General features: G+C 47.2%; 1 protein-coding gene across 6 annotated transcripts in view; it reads right to left on the bottom strand.

The window, feature by feature from the left end:
* EYA2 (EYA transcriptional coactivator and phosphatase 2) overlaps positions 1 to 19,107 on the bottom strand; it is a 315,378-nt gene that overhangs the window by 181,924 nt on the left and 114,347 nt on the right. For all 6 annotated transcript variants that reach the window (XM_063658978.1, XM_063658976.1, XM_063658975.1 and 3 more), the window contains exons 2-4: positions 18,595 to 18,713; positions 7,295 to 7,340; positions 2,892 to 3,034 (exon numbers count right to left, since the gene is read on the bottom strand). In XM_063658978.1, the coding sequence (XP_063515048.1) occupies positions 2,892 to 3,034; positions 7,295 to 7,340; positions 18,595 to 18,713 (308 nt within the window). The remainder of the gene's footprint in view (positions 1 to 2,891; positions 3,035 to 7,294; positions 7,341 to 18,594; positions 18,714 to 19,107) is intronic.

The raw sequence follows: 19,107 nt of genomic DNA, 5'->3' as shown, positions 1-19,107 counted from the left end.
CCTGATTCCATCTGAGCCAGCCTCACCACAGCAGCCAGTGTGATCTTTAAAACCTAGGCTGGGCATGGTAGCTCATGCCTGTCATTGTAGCACTTTGGGAAGCAGAGATAGGAGGATTGCTTGAGGTCAGAAGTTCAAGACCAGCCTGGGTAACAAAGTGAGACCCCCTCCCCGCCACCCCGTCTCTACAAAAAAAATAAAAAAAAAATTAGCCAGGGGAGGTAGTGCATGCCTGTAAGTCCCAGCTACTCATGAGGGTGAGGGAGGAGGATTGCTTGAGCCTCGGAGGTGGAGGCTGCAGTGAGCTATGATTGCACCATGGCACTCCAGCCTGGAAGACAGAGCCAGACCCTGTCTCTAAAAATAATAAAAATAAGAATAAAATTTAAAAAAACCCACCTAAGTTGCATTCTATTACCCACTGCTTATAAACCCTCTAGTGGCTTCCAGTCTCACTTGTAACAGAACCCCAAATCTTTCCTGGGCCTCGGAGGCCCCGCCCACCTCATTCACCTCATCTCCCATTGTGCTCCAGCCATTAGTCTTCTCAGAATTGCCAAGCTCCTCCCCATTACCAGGGCCTGCCCCTCTGCCTAGATGCTCTCCCGTCTGTGCCTGCATGTGGCCATCTCTCAGTTCTCAGCTGAATTTCGCTCCTTATTTAAAAGGCCTTTCCCAGCCCTAGAACCTAAAACAAGTCTTTGCTTCCTTTATGCCATGCATCATAACTTGAAATTACACATATAGATTTAAAAATCTTGGGCCAGGTACAGTGGCTCCCGTTTGTAGTCTCAGCACCTTGGGAGGCCAAGGCGGTGGATCAGTTGAGGCCAGGAATTTGAGACCTGCTTGGCCAACATGGCAAAACCTCACCTCTACAAAAAAATACAAAAAAATTAGCAGGGCGCAGTAGCGTATGCCTGTAGTCCGAGCTATTTGGGAGGCTGAGGTGGGAGGATCACTTGAGCCTGTGATGTTGAGCTTGCAGTGAGCTGCAATGGTGCCACTGCACTGTGGCTGGGCAACAGAGTGAGATGCTGTCTCAAAAAAAGAAAATTAAAAAAACTTTTTTTCTATCTCTAGGCTAGAGTTTGCAAACTCAAGTGTCTTCATGGAAAAGGCAGATAATTCGAGGGAGTAACGTGGGCTGGGTGAGGACTGTGGCAAACTAAAGCTAAAAGGAAATGTCTGTAGGGCTCTTGTCTACCCAGAGCCACCGACCCCTGACACCAAAAATGTGGGTCTAGTGCTGCCTGATCATCGGTTTTAGGCAGTAATCTCCATGAAGACAGGGCCCGTTCTGCTTTGTTGACCACTGTCTGCCCCACACATGATTCAATGTTGAATGAATGAATGAACAAACAAACAGGGCAGAGGTATGGAGGAAGAGGAGGGAGGAAAGAAATATAAGAGTCAGCCTCTGCACTCAACTCAAGCAGGACCCCTCTAGGTGGGAAGACGAAATGAGCATATTAATTTTACAATTGAGGAAACTGAGGCCTGGAGAGTCAGGGGGAGCGAAGTCAGGCAGGCAGGTCCCTGCCTACCAACGCTACGTCCTTTCCACTGGATAGCCCGGGTTTGGGTGGGCTGTAAAGTCATGTGGAGTGGCTATCTGTAGTTTCTTTCTGCCTCCTTCTCCTTTGTGAACCACCCCTTCCTCACCTTCAGGTCAGTTGTTTTGGGTGAGGCTGACCTGACCCCTGGTCCTGCGGGTGGACATGTGGCCAAATATGGCCACCCACAGCACCTATCTTCTTGGATGGATGTGGGAGTCCAGTAGAGAAATTCCTGGGACTCTGCAGGAAGTCCTAGACAGGAGGGGCTCTCTTTTTGGGGGACACTGCAGCCTGAAACTGCCAGGGCTGTCTTTGCCACCACAGTGGGACAGCCTGCCTGAGCCTGAGGCCCACAGAAAGGGAAGCAGAGGCTGAGTCCTGATATTATCCCTTGAGGACCTGGACCCAGGCCCGCCTGAAGCCAGTGCCCTAGGTTTTTCCAGCTATGTAGGCAATAAACTCCCCTGTTTCCTCCAGCTGATTAGCTTGGGTTTTTGTCACTTGCTACTAAAAGGGCTTTGGTTAAGATATCAGCTAGGAGGGGAGGGAATAGCATGACTCAAGGCCAGAGGCAAGGGCAGGTGGGCATGGATGGTGAGCCAGGTTCGCAAGTCTTCAGTTCTTAGCTGTAAGATGTGAACAGTCAAGGGCGGGAGGTCTGTTGTTTCTGCCCCATCCCCCACCACATCCATTTCTCCTTCTTCCGATACTACCATTCTGTTTTCCTTTAAGAAAACCATCCCTTCTTCAAAGATAATCCATAGGCTTCAGCTCCCTTATCTCCATCCCCCTGTTCTCCTTGCCTTGCTATAAGCATTGCCACATGGCCCAACTTGGGCCAATGAGGGCCAATATGGGATTCTGTTGGAACTCCCGGGAAAGATGAGCTCTCTTTCCACTGGGCATGCAGAGCTAAAAGGATGCAAACCTTGAGTGGACAGGCACCATCTTTGCTGCTATGCAGGGAGAACTTGCTGGGAGCATCTGAAGATGGAAAGAGACTTACTCCTCATGATGACACTTTAGCACCTAGATCCAGTCATACTTGATGACAGCTGTATCCACAGATCTCTCGGTATGCAAATCATTCAGTCCCGATTTTCCCTAAACCAGCTTGGGTTCAATTTCCAATTCTTGCCATCAAAAGGGATCTTGATATTATAGGCTATAGAATTTGAACCATATTTAAAGTGTTACTCTTTTCCCTTTATCTCTAATCCAAAATCAGGTTGGTTGTGTCTATTAATCCACATTTAGCTGAGACAATAGTGCAGAACAAAGACCATGATTTGGGGACCTGAGGAGGAGAGTAAGGACTTGTTTGCTACTCACTGTAGGAAGGGATTCCATAGGCTTGTGCTGGAGGTGGGTAAGCTGTATAGGGGGTAGCCTGCTGGATCCCCGCACTGTACTGCGTCTGGCCGTAGGCTGCCATGGCTGTGGAAGGCTGGCTGGGGAGGACACGTGGGCAAGATCTGTGTGGAAAGAGGGAAGATTAAATCTCCAAGCCCAGTCTGGTACCCCTTCTTCCTTATCTTGATATTAACACCCCCATTTTTCTTTGGGGTTCTACTCTTTCCAGAGCAGAGACAACATACATGTTCACCAAATGCCATTTTATTTTCCTTTGCCTGGGAAGCAGGAAGATTACATTTTCTGTCTCCTGTGCAGTCAGATTCAGCCGTGTGACTGGGTTCAGCCCCGTAGAATGTAAGCAGATATGCTGTAAGCCACTCGCAGGCCTGGCCAATGAACACATCCCCCGCAACCCTCCTGTCCTTTCTCTTCTTTTGATAGCAACTGTGGAGGGCACAGGTTGAGATGGCAGAGCCATAATACGGAAACACCCTGGATCCCTGAGTCAGCTTGTGGAGAAGAGAGAGCTGCCTTGCAGGGTTTCACCCCATCCACACTGGACTTTATGTGAGTAAGAAACAAACCTTTGTTGGGTGAAGCCACTGAGATGTCGAGGTTTACTGATTACTGTAGCATAGCCTAACCTACCCCAATTGTCCTAATTTAGATACCTTCTCAATTGACTGCAGCTTTAACAGGGCTGTCAATCATGATGTCTTGCTCTTAGCTAAGGGGTGGGGACATGATGCAATATCATCCAATCAGACTCTGCCCTGGGAATTTAAATCCTCCATATTGCTTGAATCCCGAATCTGTCCTATTCTTAATCTCTCTCGAGGCCTGATTATTTCATTTATGTTGTGAGCTACTCCAGATATTCCCCCAAAAATTCTTTTAGACTTATATCAGCCAGAGTTGATTTCTCTTGCTTGCAACCAAAGACCACAAATGACTTCTCTACTCCATGGAGAACAACAGGTTCTATAATGGGCTAGGATGTACAGGGCTCCTTACTTAAGATATTTGTACTGTGGGTGCAGCCAAACATTGTGTTTTTTACTAGGGGTTGGGAATTGTGTCACATGCACCTGGTATGTACATTATATCTCATGGATGCTCCTATCAAATCTCTGGGGTGGAGGCTCTTATCTCTCCTGGTTTAGAGATGAGGAAACCAAAACTCAGAGAACTGAAAACACAGCTACAAAGTGGTAAATATAGAGCTTAAACGAAGGAGTCTGACTCCAGAGCCCATGCTTGGAACCATGAATCTGCTATTCCTCACAGGACTAGGATTCATCCAGCCCTGCAGATAGCAATAAATAAAGTCAAGGTCAGTTGTCCTAACACAAAGGGAGCAAAATGGTGGCCCAGGGGCCACATCCAATCCACAGATCCATGGATATAATTTCTTTGGCCATTGAGGTTATTTTTCTTTCCTAATTTGAAATTGTTGTTAAAATTTGAAAACCAGGAGGTTACGTGCACACATACACGCACACACATGCACACACAGGCAGGCACGCACACAAACACACTCGCTTTGTCTCCCTTCTCCTGAAAAGCAGGTGCTTCAGCGTACCTGGGTCTGTGTGCCTGTGTGGTGCTATCAGCTGGATTTGAGCAGCAGCCACCTCTTGAGACCGAGTCACAGCCTGTCTCCAACAATGCCTACAAGGGCCACTTCCCTTAGTGGTAGAGGTAGTCAATTCTCATGCCTGTGTGCCAGGCACTGTCCTATTTACTTCATGTGAATTGGCTCATTTAAACTCCACCACAACTGTGACAAGCCTTGGAGGTAATTTTTGTTTCTATTCCCATTTTACAGGTAAGAAAACAGAGGCAGAGAGGGACTTAATAACACGCCACAAGCATACGGCAGATAGATAATTTGAACCCTGGCTCCAGAGGCCACACCCTCAACCCCTCCACTATGCCACCCTCCCCCAGACACCACAACTATCATGTTTCTAACTGTCACAACTGGGTTAAGTGTACAGGTAAATGTTGATGGATTCCCCAATCTGTATCTGATTCCATTTTGGTTACGTTACATCACTTTTGCTAAAGCCTGTTTGCTTCCAGAGTTCCTCCTCCACCTGAGGCCTCATAGCAGGTGAATGCAAAAGTTTATGGAATTATAAACAGATGTCCCTATGCCCTTCTTTCTTTTTGACTACTGCCACGATAAAGGGTTATTTGGGGGAACCTGTTGCAAAATGCATAAGAAACTCATTTGAGCTGGAGATGTCAGCCCCAGTCCTGGAAGGTGTCTCATCCATCAATATTTCGGCTCTGTGGGGCACCTGAGAAGCATGCAACCTGCAGAGCAGAGAGCCTTATTTGAAAATGTTCCCAATTCACACCCTTCCTTAGAAGAGAAATAGATGCTGCAGACCCAAGACGATCAACTCCTGCTTGCCATCAAAACCCATTCAAGTGGCTCAGATTAAACAGGGTCTAAAGTTAAAACTCAGAGGAAGGATGGTGGAGCTTTCTAACTCTGAGGCCTTAAAAAAGTTAGGTAGATTTAACAGTCCTCGGTTGCTACTAATACTCCCCAAAACATCTTCTGGTGGGAAAGGAAGGCAAAGAAAATGTCTTCCTTATCAACAGCTGCTCCAATGTTGGAGAGGAAGGAAGATTTCCAGATGCTGAGGAGCTCACCACCTAGCCTGAGGGGCACCCAGGGCATGGCATGCAGCAGTGGGCTCAGGATGGCTTCTCCCAAGGGCAGCACCCAGAGGGCTCTGGGCAAGGCTATCCCAGCACTGAGCTCCCACTGCCCCAGCGTGTGCCTGTGGTGGAGCATTTATGGCGCCAGGTTGAGATCTCTGATTTACTGGTTTATCTCCCCCACTGGACTAGCTCTCCGGGGGCAGAGACTGCATCTCATCCATCTCTGAGTTTCTAGGGCTCAGTGTGCGGTTAGGTACTGAGGAGTGATGTGTGAATGGTAGAGGAGGAAGAAAGGATGCATGCACGCATATGTTCATTGCAGCACTATTTACAATAGCCAAGACATTGGAATCATCCCAAATGCCCATCAATGATAGATTGGGTAAGGAAAATGTGGTAGAGATACACCATAGAATACTAAGCAGCCATAAAAAGGAACAAGATCATGTCCTTTGCAGGGATACAGATGAAGCTGGAAACCCTTACCCTCAGCAAACTAATGCAGGAACAGAAAACCAAACACTGCATGTTCTCACTTACAAGTGAGAGCTGAACAATGAGAACACATGAACACAGGGAGGGATACAACACACACTGTGGCCTGTTAGGGAAGGGTAGGGGAGAGGGAGAGCATCAGGAAGAATAGCTAATGCATGTCAAGTTTAATACCTAGGTGATGGGTTGACAGGTGCAGCAAACCACCATGGCACATGTTTACCTATGTAACAAACCTGCACATTCTGCATGTGTATACTGGAACTTAAAATAGAATAAAGACATGATGAAAGGAGTGAGGGGAAAAGGGAGAGAGAGGTGGAGAGAAAAGGATGGGGGACAAAAGGGGAGGGAAGAGAGGAAGGGAAAGAGAAAAAGGGAGAGAAAAATAAGGATAGAAAGAAGGGAGCCTATAATCCCAGCTACTTGGGAGGCTGAGGCAGAACTACTTGAACCTGGGAGGCAGAGGTTGCAGTGAGCTGAGATCGCGCCCCTGCACTTCAGCCTGGGTGACACAGCAAGACTCTGTCTCGCAGAAAAAAAAAATAGAAGGGAGATTGAAAAGAAGGGAAAGGAAAGGAATGAGGAAAGGAGAGAGAAAGACAGTGAGGAAAAGGGAGGGAAAAATTAAGAAATTCGCTATGCATGGGAGAGGAGAGGAAGGGGAGAAAGAAAAGAATAAAAAAAAAAAAGAATGAAGAGAAGAAAGAAGAAAATAATAGCTAAGACTCTGAGGACACTCTGCTCCAGGCCCCATTCTAAGTGTGTTTTACCTGCTTTTGCTGGTTTCGTGGCGGCAGGCAACATGACTGTCCCCCTCTCCCAGATGGGAGGGCTCAGACCCAGGGAGGTGGGGTGACTTGCTCAAGCTCACTCAGCTAGGAAGTGCTACGGCTGGGATTCCTATCCAGGGAATCTGGATAGGATGCTGATAGCCATCATTTACGCAGTGCTTGTTACGTGCCAAGCTCTCTTCTAAATTCTTTACCTGGATTAATTATTTTAATCCTCATAAGCACCCTATGAGAAAGGTTCTATTCTCATCCTCAGATGAACAGCTGTAGGCACAGAGAGCTTAAGTAACGCACCCAGGGCCACACAGGAAGTACGGCGTGGATCTCCAGGGCCCTCTCTCTTAACCTCTACCTCCCAAGAGAGAAGAAAAGGAGGGGCATGTGAGCAGGAGACAAGTGAATGGCACTCACCTGGAGAAGAGCTGGGACACTCTCAGGGGGGCCGATTTGGTGATGCCTGGAGGAGAAAAAGGAAAATTGGAAGGGTTTTAGCAATTAGCGTGATGTTCTGCAGAGGTGGTGACTTCAGACACCACTTAAGCAGGAGCAGACTTGGAGGGGTGCTGCCCGCGGCTTTCTCCACCACAGATGCTTATCTGAGGCGCCACATCTCAGCATTCTTCTTCTTGAGGGGTTCAGAGCCCTTTCTGGGTGCACTTCGTCTCTGTGCAGTTGAGGAAAAATGACATGTAAAGAATCCATAGCATCTTGAAACATCAGAGTGGAGTCCATTTCTCCAACCATTGTACAGATGGAGAAACTGAGGCCGAAGAGACAGAAAGAATGTGCTTGAGCCAGGTCACATGACCAGGCAGCAGCACAACTAGGAAGTGAATCAAGCTGGTGCCATTTCCACTCCTGGATGGAAAACCGCTCCCTTCCCTGCCTCAGAAGCAATCCCCAAGAACCCCAGAATGGCAGACACAGGTTGGCTTTGCTCATCCAACCTCCATTTCCCTTCCTCTAATGACATGGCTTTGATGTTCCTCCCCTGCCTCCTCACTTCCAGTCCATGGGGTGCAGGTGCAGCTGGCCCCAACACTTCAGGGGAAGGAACCCCTTCGATCATCTCCTAAGCTCCATCTAGGGTGGTGGAGCAGAGAGATGGATGAAACCTGGGCTCCTGATGCAAGTACCTAACACCCAATCACTCGGCACGCAATGTCCAATCATTGATGGGAGGCAACATGCAGGAGGTGACGAAAAGGTGACAGAGTTAAGCTGGGAGAGACGTTTGCCAGGGGATAATTTTACATAGGGACAGTTCACTGGGAAGTACTTTTGTGCTCTGTCATCTTGAACAATGCAACTCAGTGTCCTCACTGCAGAGTCCTGGACAAATTCTAGATAATGTGTTTACTGATGGGAACAGCGTCAACCTGCCAATGCCCACTCCCTGTTCTATAGGGCAGTGGTTGCGTCATCATCGCACCCTAAGGCCTTGGAGCTCTGAGCCTGTCTCAGCCTCTGTGCTGGAGGCTCAGGAGACCAATGTGCACTTGCAACTCTGCCACTTCCTAGTTATGAGACTTCAGGCAAGTTCCTAGATCTCTGGGCCTCAGGGCTTCCCCCGTGCAATGGGGATGAAAATACTTATCTTGCAAGGACAGGAAAGGATTAAATGAGATGATGCTGACAGCCATCACTTACCCAGTGCTTGTTACGTGCCAAGGTCTCTTCTAAATTCTTTACCTGGATTAATTATTTTAATCCTCATAAGCACCCTATGAGAAAGGTTCTATTCTCATCCTCAGATGAACAGCTGCAGGCACAGAGAGCTTAAGTAACGCACCCAGGGCCACACAGGAAGTACGGCGTGGATCTGTGATCTGAACCCAGGTGGTCTGGCTCCAGAGTCTGTCTTCTCAACCATGACACTACAGCTGACGATGACAGTCATTGTCGTAAGAGCAACTGGCATTCACTTAGAGGTTGACTATGTGCCAGGCCCTTGTTAACTGCTTATAGACAGGCTCTCATTGAGTTCTCACAACAGCGTTCCGAGCACGCAATGCCATTAACCCCGTTGTACAGATGAAGAAACTGGGGCTCCGAAGGTCAAGTGCCTTGTTCAAGTCACACAGCCGTGGGCAAGGGAACTGGGACTTGAACCCAAAAGCTGTGTGAGTCCAAGGTCAACACTCTTAATCCCCTCCCCCTGGCTGAGCCAAATTCTGTTCAAGTCCCAAACCACTGGGGTCGGGGAGGAGGTGGTGGTCTTGAAGCTCATTTAGAGAGTCATAACTGGAATTAAGAAAAGGAGAATTGCCTATTTTATGATATACGATGGCAGCATGTATTGCCCATAGTAAGAAGGAATTGTGTAACACTTCTGCTGCAGGTACAGGTGTGAGAACGTGTTGTGTGTGCATGCATGTGCATTCAACAATGCAGAAATATATTTTGCTTATGTATCACATTCAAAGAAAAGGTTGGAACAACAGTAGCCGAATGTCAAGGAAAGTCCCTGGCACACAGTAGGTACTCACTCAATGCTGATTTCCCTACCCTGGGTTTGCTCCTAGGCAGGGTGTCCTGTACCCCATCACTCCTCCTTCATCCTCCCACAGGGCTGAAGAATGAACTGTCTCATTCTGAAGCAGTCACAGTCTCATTCCTGGGAAAAGCCCATGACTTGAGTGCATTTAGTACTGCATAAGTTACTGAATTAAACATTTTAAATGTTTTCTTTCATAAATATGTATATATTCATAAAAATCTAAATCTATGGGAACAACATTCCTATGGGCTCGAATTAACTTGGCATTCCATAAATTGGAGGCAAGCGTCTTTTCTGCCAATCTCCATGGCATGATTTGCATGTTTGCCTCACCCGGCTCCTTTTCAAGCTTCCACCCAGTTCCTCTGAATTGCTGAACAACCTGCCTTCCCCAGGCGGACAGGTTCCCCTCCCCCACTATGCAGACCTGTAATACTCTCCCTTTCCCACCCCAGCAACCTCAGGAAGACTGTGCAAGCGAGAAACAGGCATTTGTAAGTGCAAAGAGATTTTCCTTTGGCAACTGTGTGACTTTTGAAAAAACACAGGCTTTTTTCCTGTTTTCGGCTGGTATCAATCACATTTAACCTTTTCATCCCAGGACACCTGGGGGAATTGAGAAACTGGAGAGTGAGTGTATTAAACTCTATGTAGAGTGATCTTCTGCCTCCCTTTCTTCTTCCTTTCTCCCTGGTTAGGGTGGTGTGGACTTCATTGATAATCCTTATCATTAACACACATGATAAGGCAGGGCTCTCTAAGCTCCTTCCCTCCTTTGGGAGCCTTGGATGGGACAGTGTCAAGGGTGGAGATTCTCTGCTTTGGCACAGAGGTGGGCAGGGACTGCCCAGGAGCAGAGAACGCCTTTCTTCTTCTTACGCACTTGCTGGTGGTCCAGAGCCCTTAGTCCTCAGAGGTCACGTGGACCAGGAAGTCCACCCTGCAGTTGTTGTAGCCAAACATCATCACAGTACCAGGAAGTAGGCTTGACCAACTGGTGGTTGTGGGCAACGCCAGCCCCAGTGTGACAGGTGGAGAAGTGGGCATCACTGTTACAGTTGCAAGTGACAACGTGGTCTTCAGCGCAGCCCAGAATTTCTTTCAATGACCCCCAGGTGCCTGCATCACCGTTTTCTTGATATCACTGTGCTCAACAGCTTTTTCTAGATGGCAGGTCAGATCCTGGACAGACACACTGAGGGTGGGGACACAGGAGGCTGTGTCAGCAAGCTTCCCATTCAGCTCAGGAATGACCTTGCCACAGCCTTGGCAGTGCCACTGAATACACTCTGAACAGTTCCACGGCCACCGCACCACAGCTTGCCAGAGGGGCAGAGAGGGCACAGGCAGTGGTTATGAGCACCTTTATGATGCCACGGTTGTCACAGATCCTTCTGGGGGGACAAGCAGATGGCATGCTGGAAATCTAGAGGGAGTAGGTCACCCCCATCTCAAACACGGGCCATCAGCACAAGGGACAGAGATGATGCCCCTTTGATGCCACTCTTCAGGGGAGCCCCAAGCATCTCTAGGGTGATGAAGGTAGCTTGTTCAGTGGCAGCAATGCCCCCTTTGGGATCTGGTGTCTGGCAGATGGAGGTGGACTTCCCACTCATCATAGCTTTCTGTTCTCAACCTTGTTGGTGCCATTGAACTTGCCGTGATGGATTCATATTGGACCATGTAGGCTATGAGGTCAAGGTCAATGGAGGAGTCATTGATGGCAACTTAGGTCCACTTTGCTGGTAGTGAAAGCAGCTCTAATGACCTGGCGCCCAACAGAACCAAATCTGTTTACTCTGAGCTTTGCCCCTTCTTCATCCTCCCCCAGGGCTTGAGAATGAACCCACAGGATGAAGGGGCTGTGGCTGATGCACAATGCCAGCTGGCTGCCAAGTAGGGAGGGCAGAGTGCCTCCTCTATTTCCTTCTGAATTGTAAACTCTGAGCCTCCTCTTCTTCCCAAGCTTCCTATGGGTGAGGAGAGAGGGATCAGCTGAGCTCATTCATTCATTCATTGCCAGGCATGAGTTCAGAACTGGGTTACAATAGTGAGTGTAATCCCCAGTGTTGGAGGAGGGGTCTGGTAGGAGGTGACTGAAGCATGGGGGTGTATTTTCCCCTGGCTTCATGTTCTCATGATAGTAAGTTCTACCATGTTCTCATGATAGTAAGTTCTACCATGTTCTCATGATAGTAAGTTCTACCATGTTCTCATGATAGTAAGTTCTACCATGTTCTCATGATAGTAAGTTCTACCATGTTCTCATGATAGTAAGTTCTACCATGTTCTCATGATAGTAAGTTCTACCATGTTCTCATGATAGTAAGTTCTACCATGTTCTCATGATAGTAAGTTCTATCATGTTCTCATGATAGTAAGTTCTATCATGTTCTCATGTTAGTGAGTTCTCACAAAATCTGGTTGTTTTAAAGTGTGTGGCACCTGCCACCCCCCTCTCTTCCTCCTGCTCCAGCCATGGAAGATGTGCCTGCTTCCCCTTCGCCTTCCACCATGATTGTAAGTTTCCTGAGGCCTCCCAAGCTAGGCTTCCTGTACAGCCTGCAGAACCGCAAGCCAATTAAATCTCTTTTCTTTATAAATTATCCAGTTTCAGGTATTTTTTTATGGCAGTGCAAGAATGGACTAATACGGTGAGCCAAGGCAGTCAGGGTCCCTGTCTTTATGGACCCGAAGCCTCCTGTCTAGTGAGTGAGATGGATGACAAACAATCACACAAATGAGTACTTAACTGCAATTATAATGAGGTGCGAAGGAAGCAATGGACATTTGAGACCAGTGCACCTGGAACCAGGATTCACCTGGGGATCTTGTTAAAACACAGGCTCTGATTGTTGGTCAAGGAAGCCTCCAGGTGATGCTGACGCTGCAGGTTCACAAACCACACTTTGAGGAGTAAGACTTTAGACCACTGGCTAATACAAAACTACACATCACTAAGCATTATCACAATTTGGGGTTCGTAAAAAGAAATCTCCAGAAGACACAAACTCAAGTGCATATTGGGACCACGAAGACAATATAAATGTGCAAAGCAAAAGATCCAGTTTTAAGAGAGGAAATTAAAGCTTCAGTCTGTGCGTACTGAGTGCACACTTACGTGCAATTGTGTATGTGACCGTGTGAAGCAACTTACCGAGGACACACACCATGTTTCATTAATTCATGCAGTCAACAAGTGTTTATCATGCACCTACTGTGGGCCAAATCTACAACCCATTCTCATAATTTGTTGATGTTCTTTCCAAAGAAAACAGATAGGCTTAAGGGGTCAGATCCAAATTTAAATCCTGGCTGCGCTGCAATACAGCCGTGAGACCTTGTGCCCTTCACCTCTTCCCTCTGAGTCTCAGTTTTCTCATCTGCAAATTGGGGCAATATCTTGCGCATATGCAGATGGGGCAGGTAGCTGGCAAATGGTTAAGTGCTCAGCACAGAGGAGCTATTATTAGCTTCCGCTCTCCTGGGGGCCCTTGGTTAAGCCACTTAAATCCATGAGCCCAATTTGAATGTTCACACTTTTTTCACCTCTCACTGGGAGGATTAAGAAGCTAATGATTCTGAAAGCAGCAACCGCTGTTATGTTGCCTAATTGGACCCCAGGGGCCAGCTTCTAAGGGATCCCCCAGTGAGATGAGACAATTTGTAGTGCCAGCGAGATGTCTTGAGGCGGGTCTCTGCTATAAAGGTATACATCTGTAAACTGTATCAGTTCATCTTCCTTGTGTGGGTGATTTAAATCACTCCCATACTAGGGACAGGGACAGCTGGAAAGACACCACACTAGGCATCCAGAAGTGTGTGCCCCAATTTTGACTGTCACTGAGAGGCTCTGTGACCATGAGCAAGCCCTTTGTCTCTTGCGGGAGGTGCTGCTGAGGACAGAAAGGAATGAGGCTGCAAGTCCCAGAGTGCGATGATTTTAGGGAGTCTATAAATACTCCCTCTTTGATTGAAATAATTGCAAATTAATTTTATGCACGTTAGAATCACAACAAGACCATCAAAGTCATAACGTTTCATTTCCGGAACTGGTTTAAGTCATCCTTTTAAAATGAATTTATTTCAAAGGAGTTGTTTTAAAGAAACGATAGGCCAGGCACGGTGGCTCACACCTGTAATCCCAGCACTTTGGGAGGCTGAGGCGGGTGGATCACCTGAGGTCAGGAGTTCAAGACCAGCCTGGCCAACATGGTGAAACCCTGCCTCTACTAAAAATACAAAAATTAGCCGGGCGTGGTGGTGGGCACTTGTAATCCCAGCTACTCCGGAGGCTGAGGCAGGAGAATCGCTTGAACCCGGGAGGCAGAGGTTGCAGTGAGCTAAGATCGCACCACTGCACTCCAGTCTGGGTGGCAAGAGCGAAACTCGGTCTCAAAAAAAAAAAAAGAACAAATTAGTACCAAGTGGCAGTAGAGGTGGTCTGAATATACGACAGAAAGTGGCTCGAGACTATGACATTTGTGAGCTACTGCCATCAGTGGAAGCTCTTTACCTGTGGAGGCCACGATAGGATTAATAGCACCCTTTCCTCCCACAAAGCGGGATTTCTGTTCTGCACAGGTAGAGGTTGTTCTGGGTGTGAACGGCTACAAAAGCCTTAAGGTGAGAAGGATGAAACTGACATGTGGTTCCCCAGGCCAGCACCTGGGCAAAGCTCTGGGCAGCTCAGCCTGGCTTGGATGAAATGAATCAAAACCTGTCAACCCCAGGTTGGAACCGGTGAGACTGAAACTGAAAATGAGGTCTTGTCATGCCCAGGACAGAGGAGGTGCAGGAAGTGAGAGCAGCTGACAGCCCAGCTTGTAGCGTAGGGTGGTGGTTTCACCTCTCCTTGGAAACACTTAATGAGATTACAGCATCAGTTTCTGAAAAATGCATTCGCATTTTATAAGAAAAATTTTCCTCTATTCAGGGGAACTCCCCACCACCCCTTCCCAGTGACAGGATACAATCAATTCAAATCCATTTTTCCCTTGAATCGTAAGGAATAATAGGTAATATTTCTCAAGTGGTTCCTACAAACAAACCAGGGTTACTGTGCCAAGGACTGCGTGAGCATGATCTCTTTATTCTCCACAACAACCCGGTAAGGAAATTATTATCATCAGTACGACGGAAATGTAGAAAATGAGGCAGGGGGAAGTGAAGGAAACTTTACTAAGGATTCAGAACCAATATCTCCCTAAAGTTATCTGGGTTCCTCAGCACCACTCTGTCTTCCACCCCTTCACTCACCCAGAAATAATTTTTAAGGATCTACCATGAGCCAGGCACTAAGTTGCGTGCTAAACAGGAACAGAAATTTAAATATGTATATGTATATATGTTTGTATTAATATATGTAAAGTTTTTTTGAGCACACTGCTGCCTCAGGGCCTTTGCACTTGCTGTCTTCTCTGTGCATAAGGCTCTTGTTCTGTGTAGCCATGTGGCACCCTCCCTTACCTCCTACAAGTCTTAAGTGTTATCTTCTCAGGGACCTCTTTTCTAGCCACCCTAGCAAAAACTGCAACCCTCCACCCTTGCATTCCTCATGCTCCTCCCCTGCTTTTTTCCTTCACAGCACGCATCACTATGCAACGTGCTATATACTTTGGTTCTTTATCGTCATTGTCAGCTTTTTTGCTTTGTCAGCACCCTAGTGTGGGCTCCATGAGGATAGGGTTTTCCATGCTGTCTCCCTAGTACTTAAAACCATGCCAGGCACATGGCTGATTAAACATTTGTTCAATAAATGAATGAACAAATGAATGAAGGAAGGGGCAGTTCTTTTCATTAGGAAAGACCTCTCTGATGAGAACTGAGGGAGGGCTGGTCCTGTAGAGCCTGTGTGAAGACTGGTTCAGACAGAGGAAACAGCAGGTGCAAAGGCTTGGAGGGCAGAATCATGCTTCTCAGTTAAAGCAAAGGAAATGGGCCAGGGGCTGGGCCCAAGGAGCAAAGGCAATACGGACGGAGATGAGTTTGGGAGGCTTCCAGGGATAGACAAGTGGGGCCTGGTGGCCAAGGATAAGGAATTCAGATCTTATTTTATACTTTTTAAGTACACTAAGTCCACTCCCTGTTTTAACTCATTTCATCCTCACATTTGAGTCTGTGAGGTCAGTGGAATAATTACTCCCATTAAACAGATGGGGCAAATGGGTCTCAAGGAGGTTAGGCCACTAGCCAGTGTCCCACGGCTGGTAAGAAGCAGAGGTGGGAATGCAATGGAAGCCATGGGGGGCTTCTTGGCTCCACACTCCCTCCAGAATCCCCCTGAGGGCAGGTCCTGTGACTCATGACTCTCGGGGGTCCTCCTTTGAGTAGGACCTTTGAAGCCACCTAGTAAAGACTCTGTAATAGAAGGAATGGCCCAGGAGGAGGGAGAACAGTAGGCCAGGCAGGGGGAGACGCATAATCTGGCACTTGGGGGTCATGCTCCAGGGTGGAATGTCCCCTGCAGAGTCTCTGGAGCTCACCACCTGCCCCATGAGAAAGTAAGTGTGTGTGTGTAACCTCACTGGCACTACCTGTTCTGAATTTGGGAGCAACCTCTCTCTACCCCACCACTTCCACCCTCAAAGCTGTCACCATAGCAGCCAGATTGTTCCAGGGCAGTAGAAAGGGCACTGACAGCTCCAAGTCACAAAAAGGAGTGTGTCTGTGGATTTCACCACTGTGGGAGAATTGAAGATCCAGGGTCTGGAGACTCTTACAGCTTGGCAGAAAGTGAGTTAGAAGTGGTTTACAAGTGGGAACTCTGGAACCAGAGTGCCTGGGTTTGATTCTGGTGTGACTTTAACCCGGTTACGTAACTCCTCCATGCCCCAACTTCCATGACTGTAAAATGGGCTCATAGCCTAGTAGTTGTATAATAATTAAATGAGAAACAGTACAGAGTACTGATCAGGAGAATAAACTCTGAAGTCAGACTATCTAGGTTCAAATCTGGGCTATCACCCGTGCCATCTCAATCAAGCTGCTTAACCTCTCTGCATTTTGGTTTCCTTGTCTGTAAAACGGGGATAATAACAGTACCCACTTTTTAGAGTTGTGAAGATTAAATGAGTTAATAGAGTAATGCTGGGCACATGACAAGTGCCGAGTGTTTGTTCTGATGGTGACAGAGAGGGAGGAGGAGAATGAATATAGATTTATGTTGCTTTGAACAGCGCCTGGCAGAAAGTATGTGCTCATAAAAATTAAGGACAAAAGGGAGAGGCAGGGATTCATCTACAGGACAGCAGCCTCTCAGCTCCTACCAGTGGCAGCTAGCAGGGAATGTGGGGGCCCAGGGTTGCTAAAGCTTTCAGCGTTTTTTTTTGTTTGTTTGTTTTTTGTTTGTTTGTTTTTTGAGACGGAGTCTCGCGTCTGTCGCCCAGGCTGGAGTGCAATGGTACGATCTCGGCTCACTGCAACCTCCGCCTCTTGGGTTCAAGCAATTCTCCTGCCTCAGCTTCCCAAGTAGCTGGGATTACAGGTGTGTGCCACCACGCCTGTCTAATTTTTGCATTTTTAATAGAGACGAGGTTTCACCATGTTGGTCAGGCTGGTCTTGAACTCCTGACCTCGTGATCCGCCTGCCTTGGCCTCCCAAAGTGCTGGGATTACAGGTGTGAGCCACCGCTCCCAGCCAGACTTCAGCCTTTTAAGATAAACCAGAACTCCAGATTTTTATGTGAATGCTCCCAATTTTTACAAATTCACTTTTACTTGAAACATAGTGTAAACCAAACAAAGACAAACTCCAGGGCCAGATGTGGCTGTGGGCTGCCCTGTGTGCAACCACGGTTTTGAATTTCCTGTGGTTATTTGGTTCAGAGGAGAGCGACAATGGAATGGTACATTTAACCATGCGCCATGCCCCCAAGGTGTGCCGGACACTTCACATCCCATCACCTCACTTCCTTCTTGCAATCAGCACCCTATGAAGTATGCCATTATGCCCCCATTTGACAGGTGAGAAAACTGAGGCTCAGAAAACTTAAACAGTTTGCCTGAGATCATTTGGCTGAGAAGCAGTGGGGATGGGATTCCCCCCTGAGCAGCCTATGCCGTTTCCTGTTACTACCGGCTCTCAAATGAAGACAGTTGACTTGTGTCTCTACTTAAGTTGACTTGTGTCTCTATTTGGAAAGAAAATGATGAATGTCTTTGAACGAGGCTCAGTAAATTTTCTCAAACTCTCAAAGGCCCCAGGGCAGTTTACACGAATGGTCCAAAGTGCCAGGAAGAATGAGAGTGTGTTCTTCACCATCCAGTTTTGGCATGAGAGCCCAAGCCACTTGGTGGTACTTTCATCAGCGCAGTTCCAGCTCTGTAACCAGCATGCAAGGAGAAATGTCATTGTCTTGCTGACAGCAATAATTACTCATGGAAGCCTGGATTGGCTTCAAAGCCAATTCCTTGTGATGTTATATTCCACTAGACACATATCACTTTGGTTTTCCATGACAGTTACATAGCATTTGTGCCCCATGAGCTGGTGTCATACAGATAATGAAGGAAAAACAATGAGGGGGTCTCAGGACAACAGCAGCAAATCCCAAAGCTGGCCAAAGAAAGGGTTAAGCCCAATGGTTAAACATAATAGCTTAATGCCTTTTGCTAACTCCAAGCTCTACCAGGAAGGCTGACAGATCTGAAACAGAACAAACAATAGCTGGAATTGTTCTAGTGAAAACTAGTTCGACTGCATCATTTGCCAATACTTTTTTAAACAACTTTAATTCTTCTCTGCTTCCTTGACTCCAACCCGACCTGAAAGCAAGAGGCAGACGAGTTCTTGTCCTAATGTCAAACCCCTGTAAGCAAGACGCCTGCTTGGACAAGGGGATGGCAGAGCAGAGTAAAGAGGACAGAGCTCAGAGCCGGAAACAGACACTGCAAAACACATCCAAGGGCTGGGGCTGGGACATGCCCCAAAGTGACTATCATCCGTGGTGGTGTCAGCATTTCTTGGAACTGGAGACCAAGAAAGGAAGTTCAAGACACGAATGAGCACATTTTTACCTCTAACGATGAGACAGAATTGTTAGAGATGTACGCCAAAGTTTTGGTTCAGAGGCAAGCATTTAAATGGCAGGGGGAGAAATTGTCCTAAGGACAGGACTTTGGAAAGGATGCGTGTCTGTCGCTTACGATATTCTCAGGGTGACCTAGGACCACCACACCTGTTGACCCAAACTCACAGCAGGAAGCCTACCTTCTCTGTCACTCAGAGTCCACACAGCGGCGTCAGCACGGTTAAACTTCAGTTTATCCAGACAATCGCTGTTTACAGTGAGGCTGGGTGAGATCACTAGTTCTAGCATTTCCTTGTACCTGAAAGAAAACAAAGGGAAATATAATTTATTCATTAATTATGCATGCTTACTAATGATTCCTATTTCTTTCCCTAAGAGTATAAATATTAAAACTGATTACCTAAACCCAGCCTTCTTATAAATTCTACATGATAAAAATTCACTAAACTTTTCATCAAAGGGAAATGAGAAATTAAAATGAAGTTCTTGCTCCCCGCTGGAGAATACACCCAGTTGATTAAAACATTCCCCTCCTTCTTGCTGTATTTTGCCATTAGAAAAATTATATTTTGGTCTCTTTTCAATGTCATATAAATGAGCCAGAGCAAACTAGGGCAACTTCCCAGCTGAGGAAGAGACAGATAGGCAGAGAGGGAGCATTTGGATTTAGATTTCCAAAAGCCAGAGGCGTG

Source organism: Pongo pygmaeus, chromosome 21 (assembly GCF_028885625.2).
Source record: "Pongo pygmaeus isolate AG05252 chromosome 21, NHGRI_mPonPyg2-v2.0_pri, whole genome shotgun sequence".
NCBI classification, from domain to species: Eukaryota; Metazoa; Chordata; class Mammalia; order Primates; family Hominidae; genus Pongo; species Pongo pygmaeus.
This window is presented reverse-complemented; position numbering and strand designations above follow the sequence as displayed.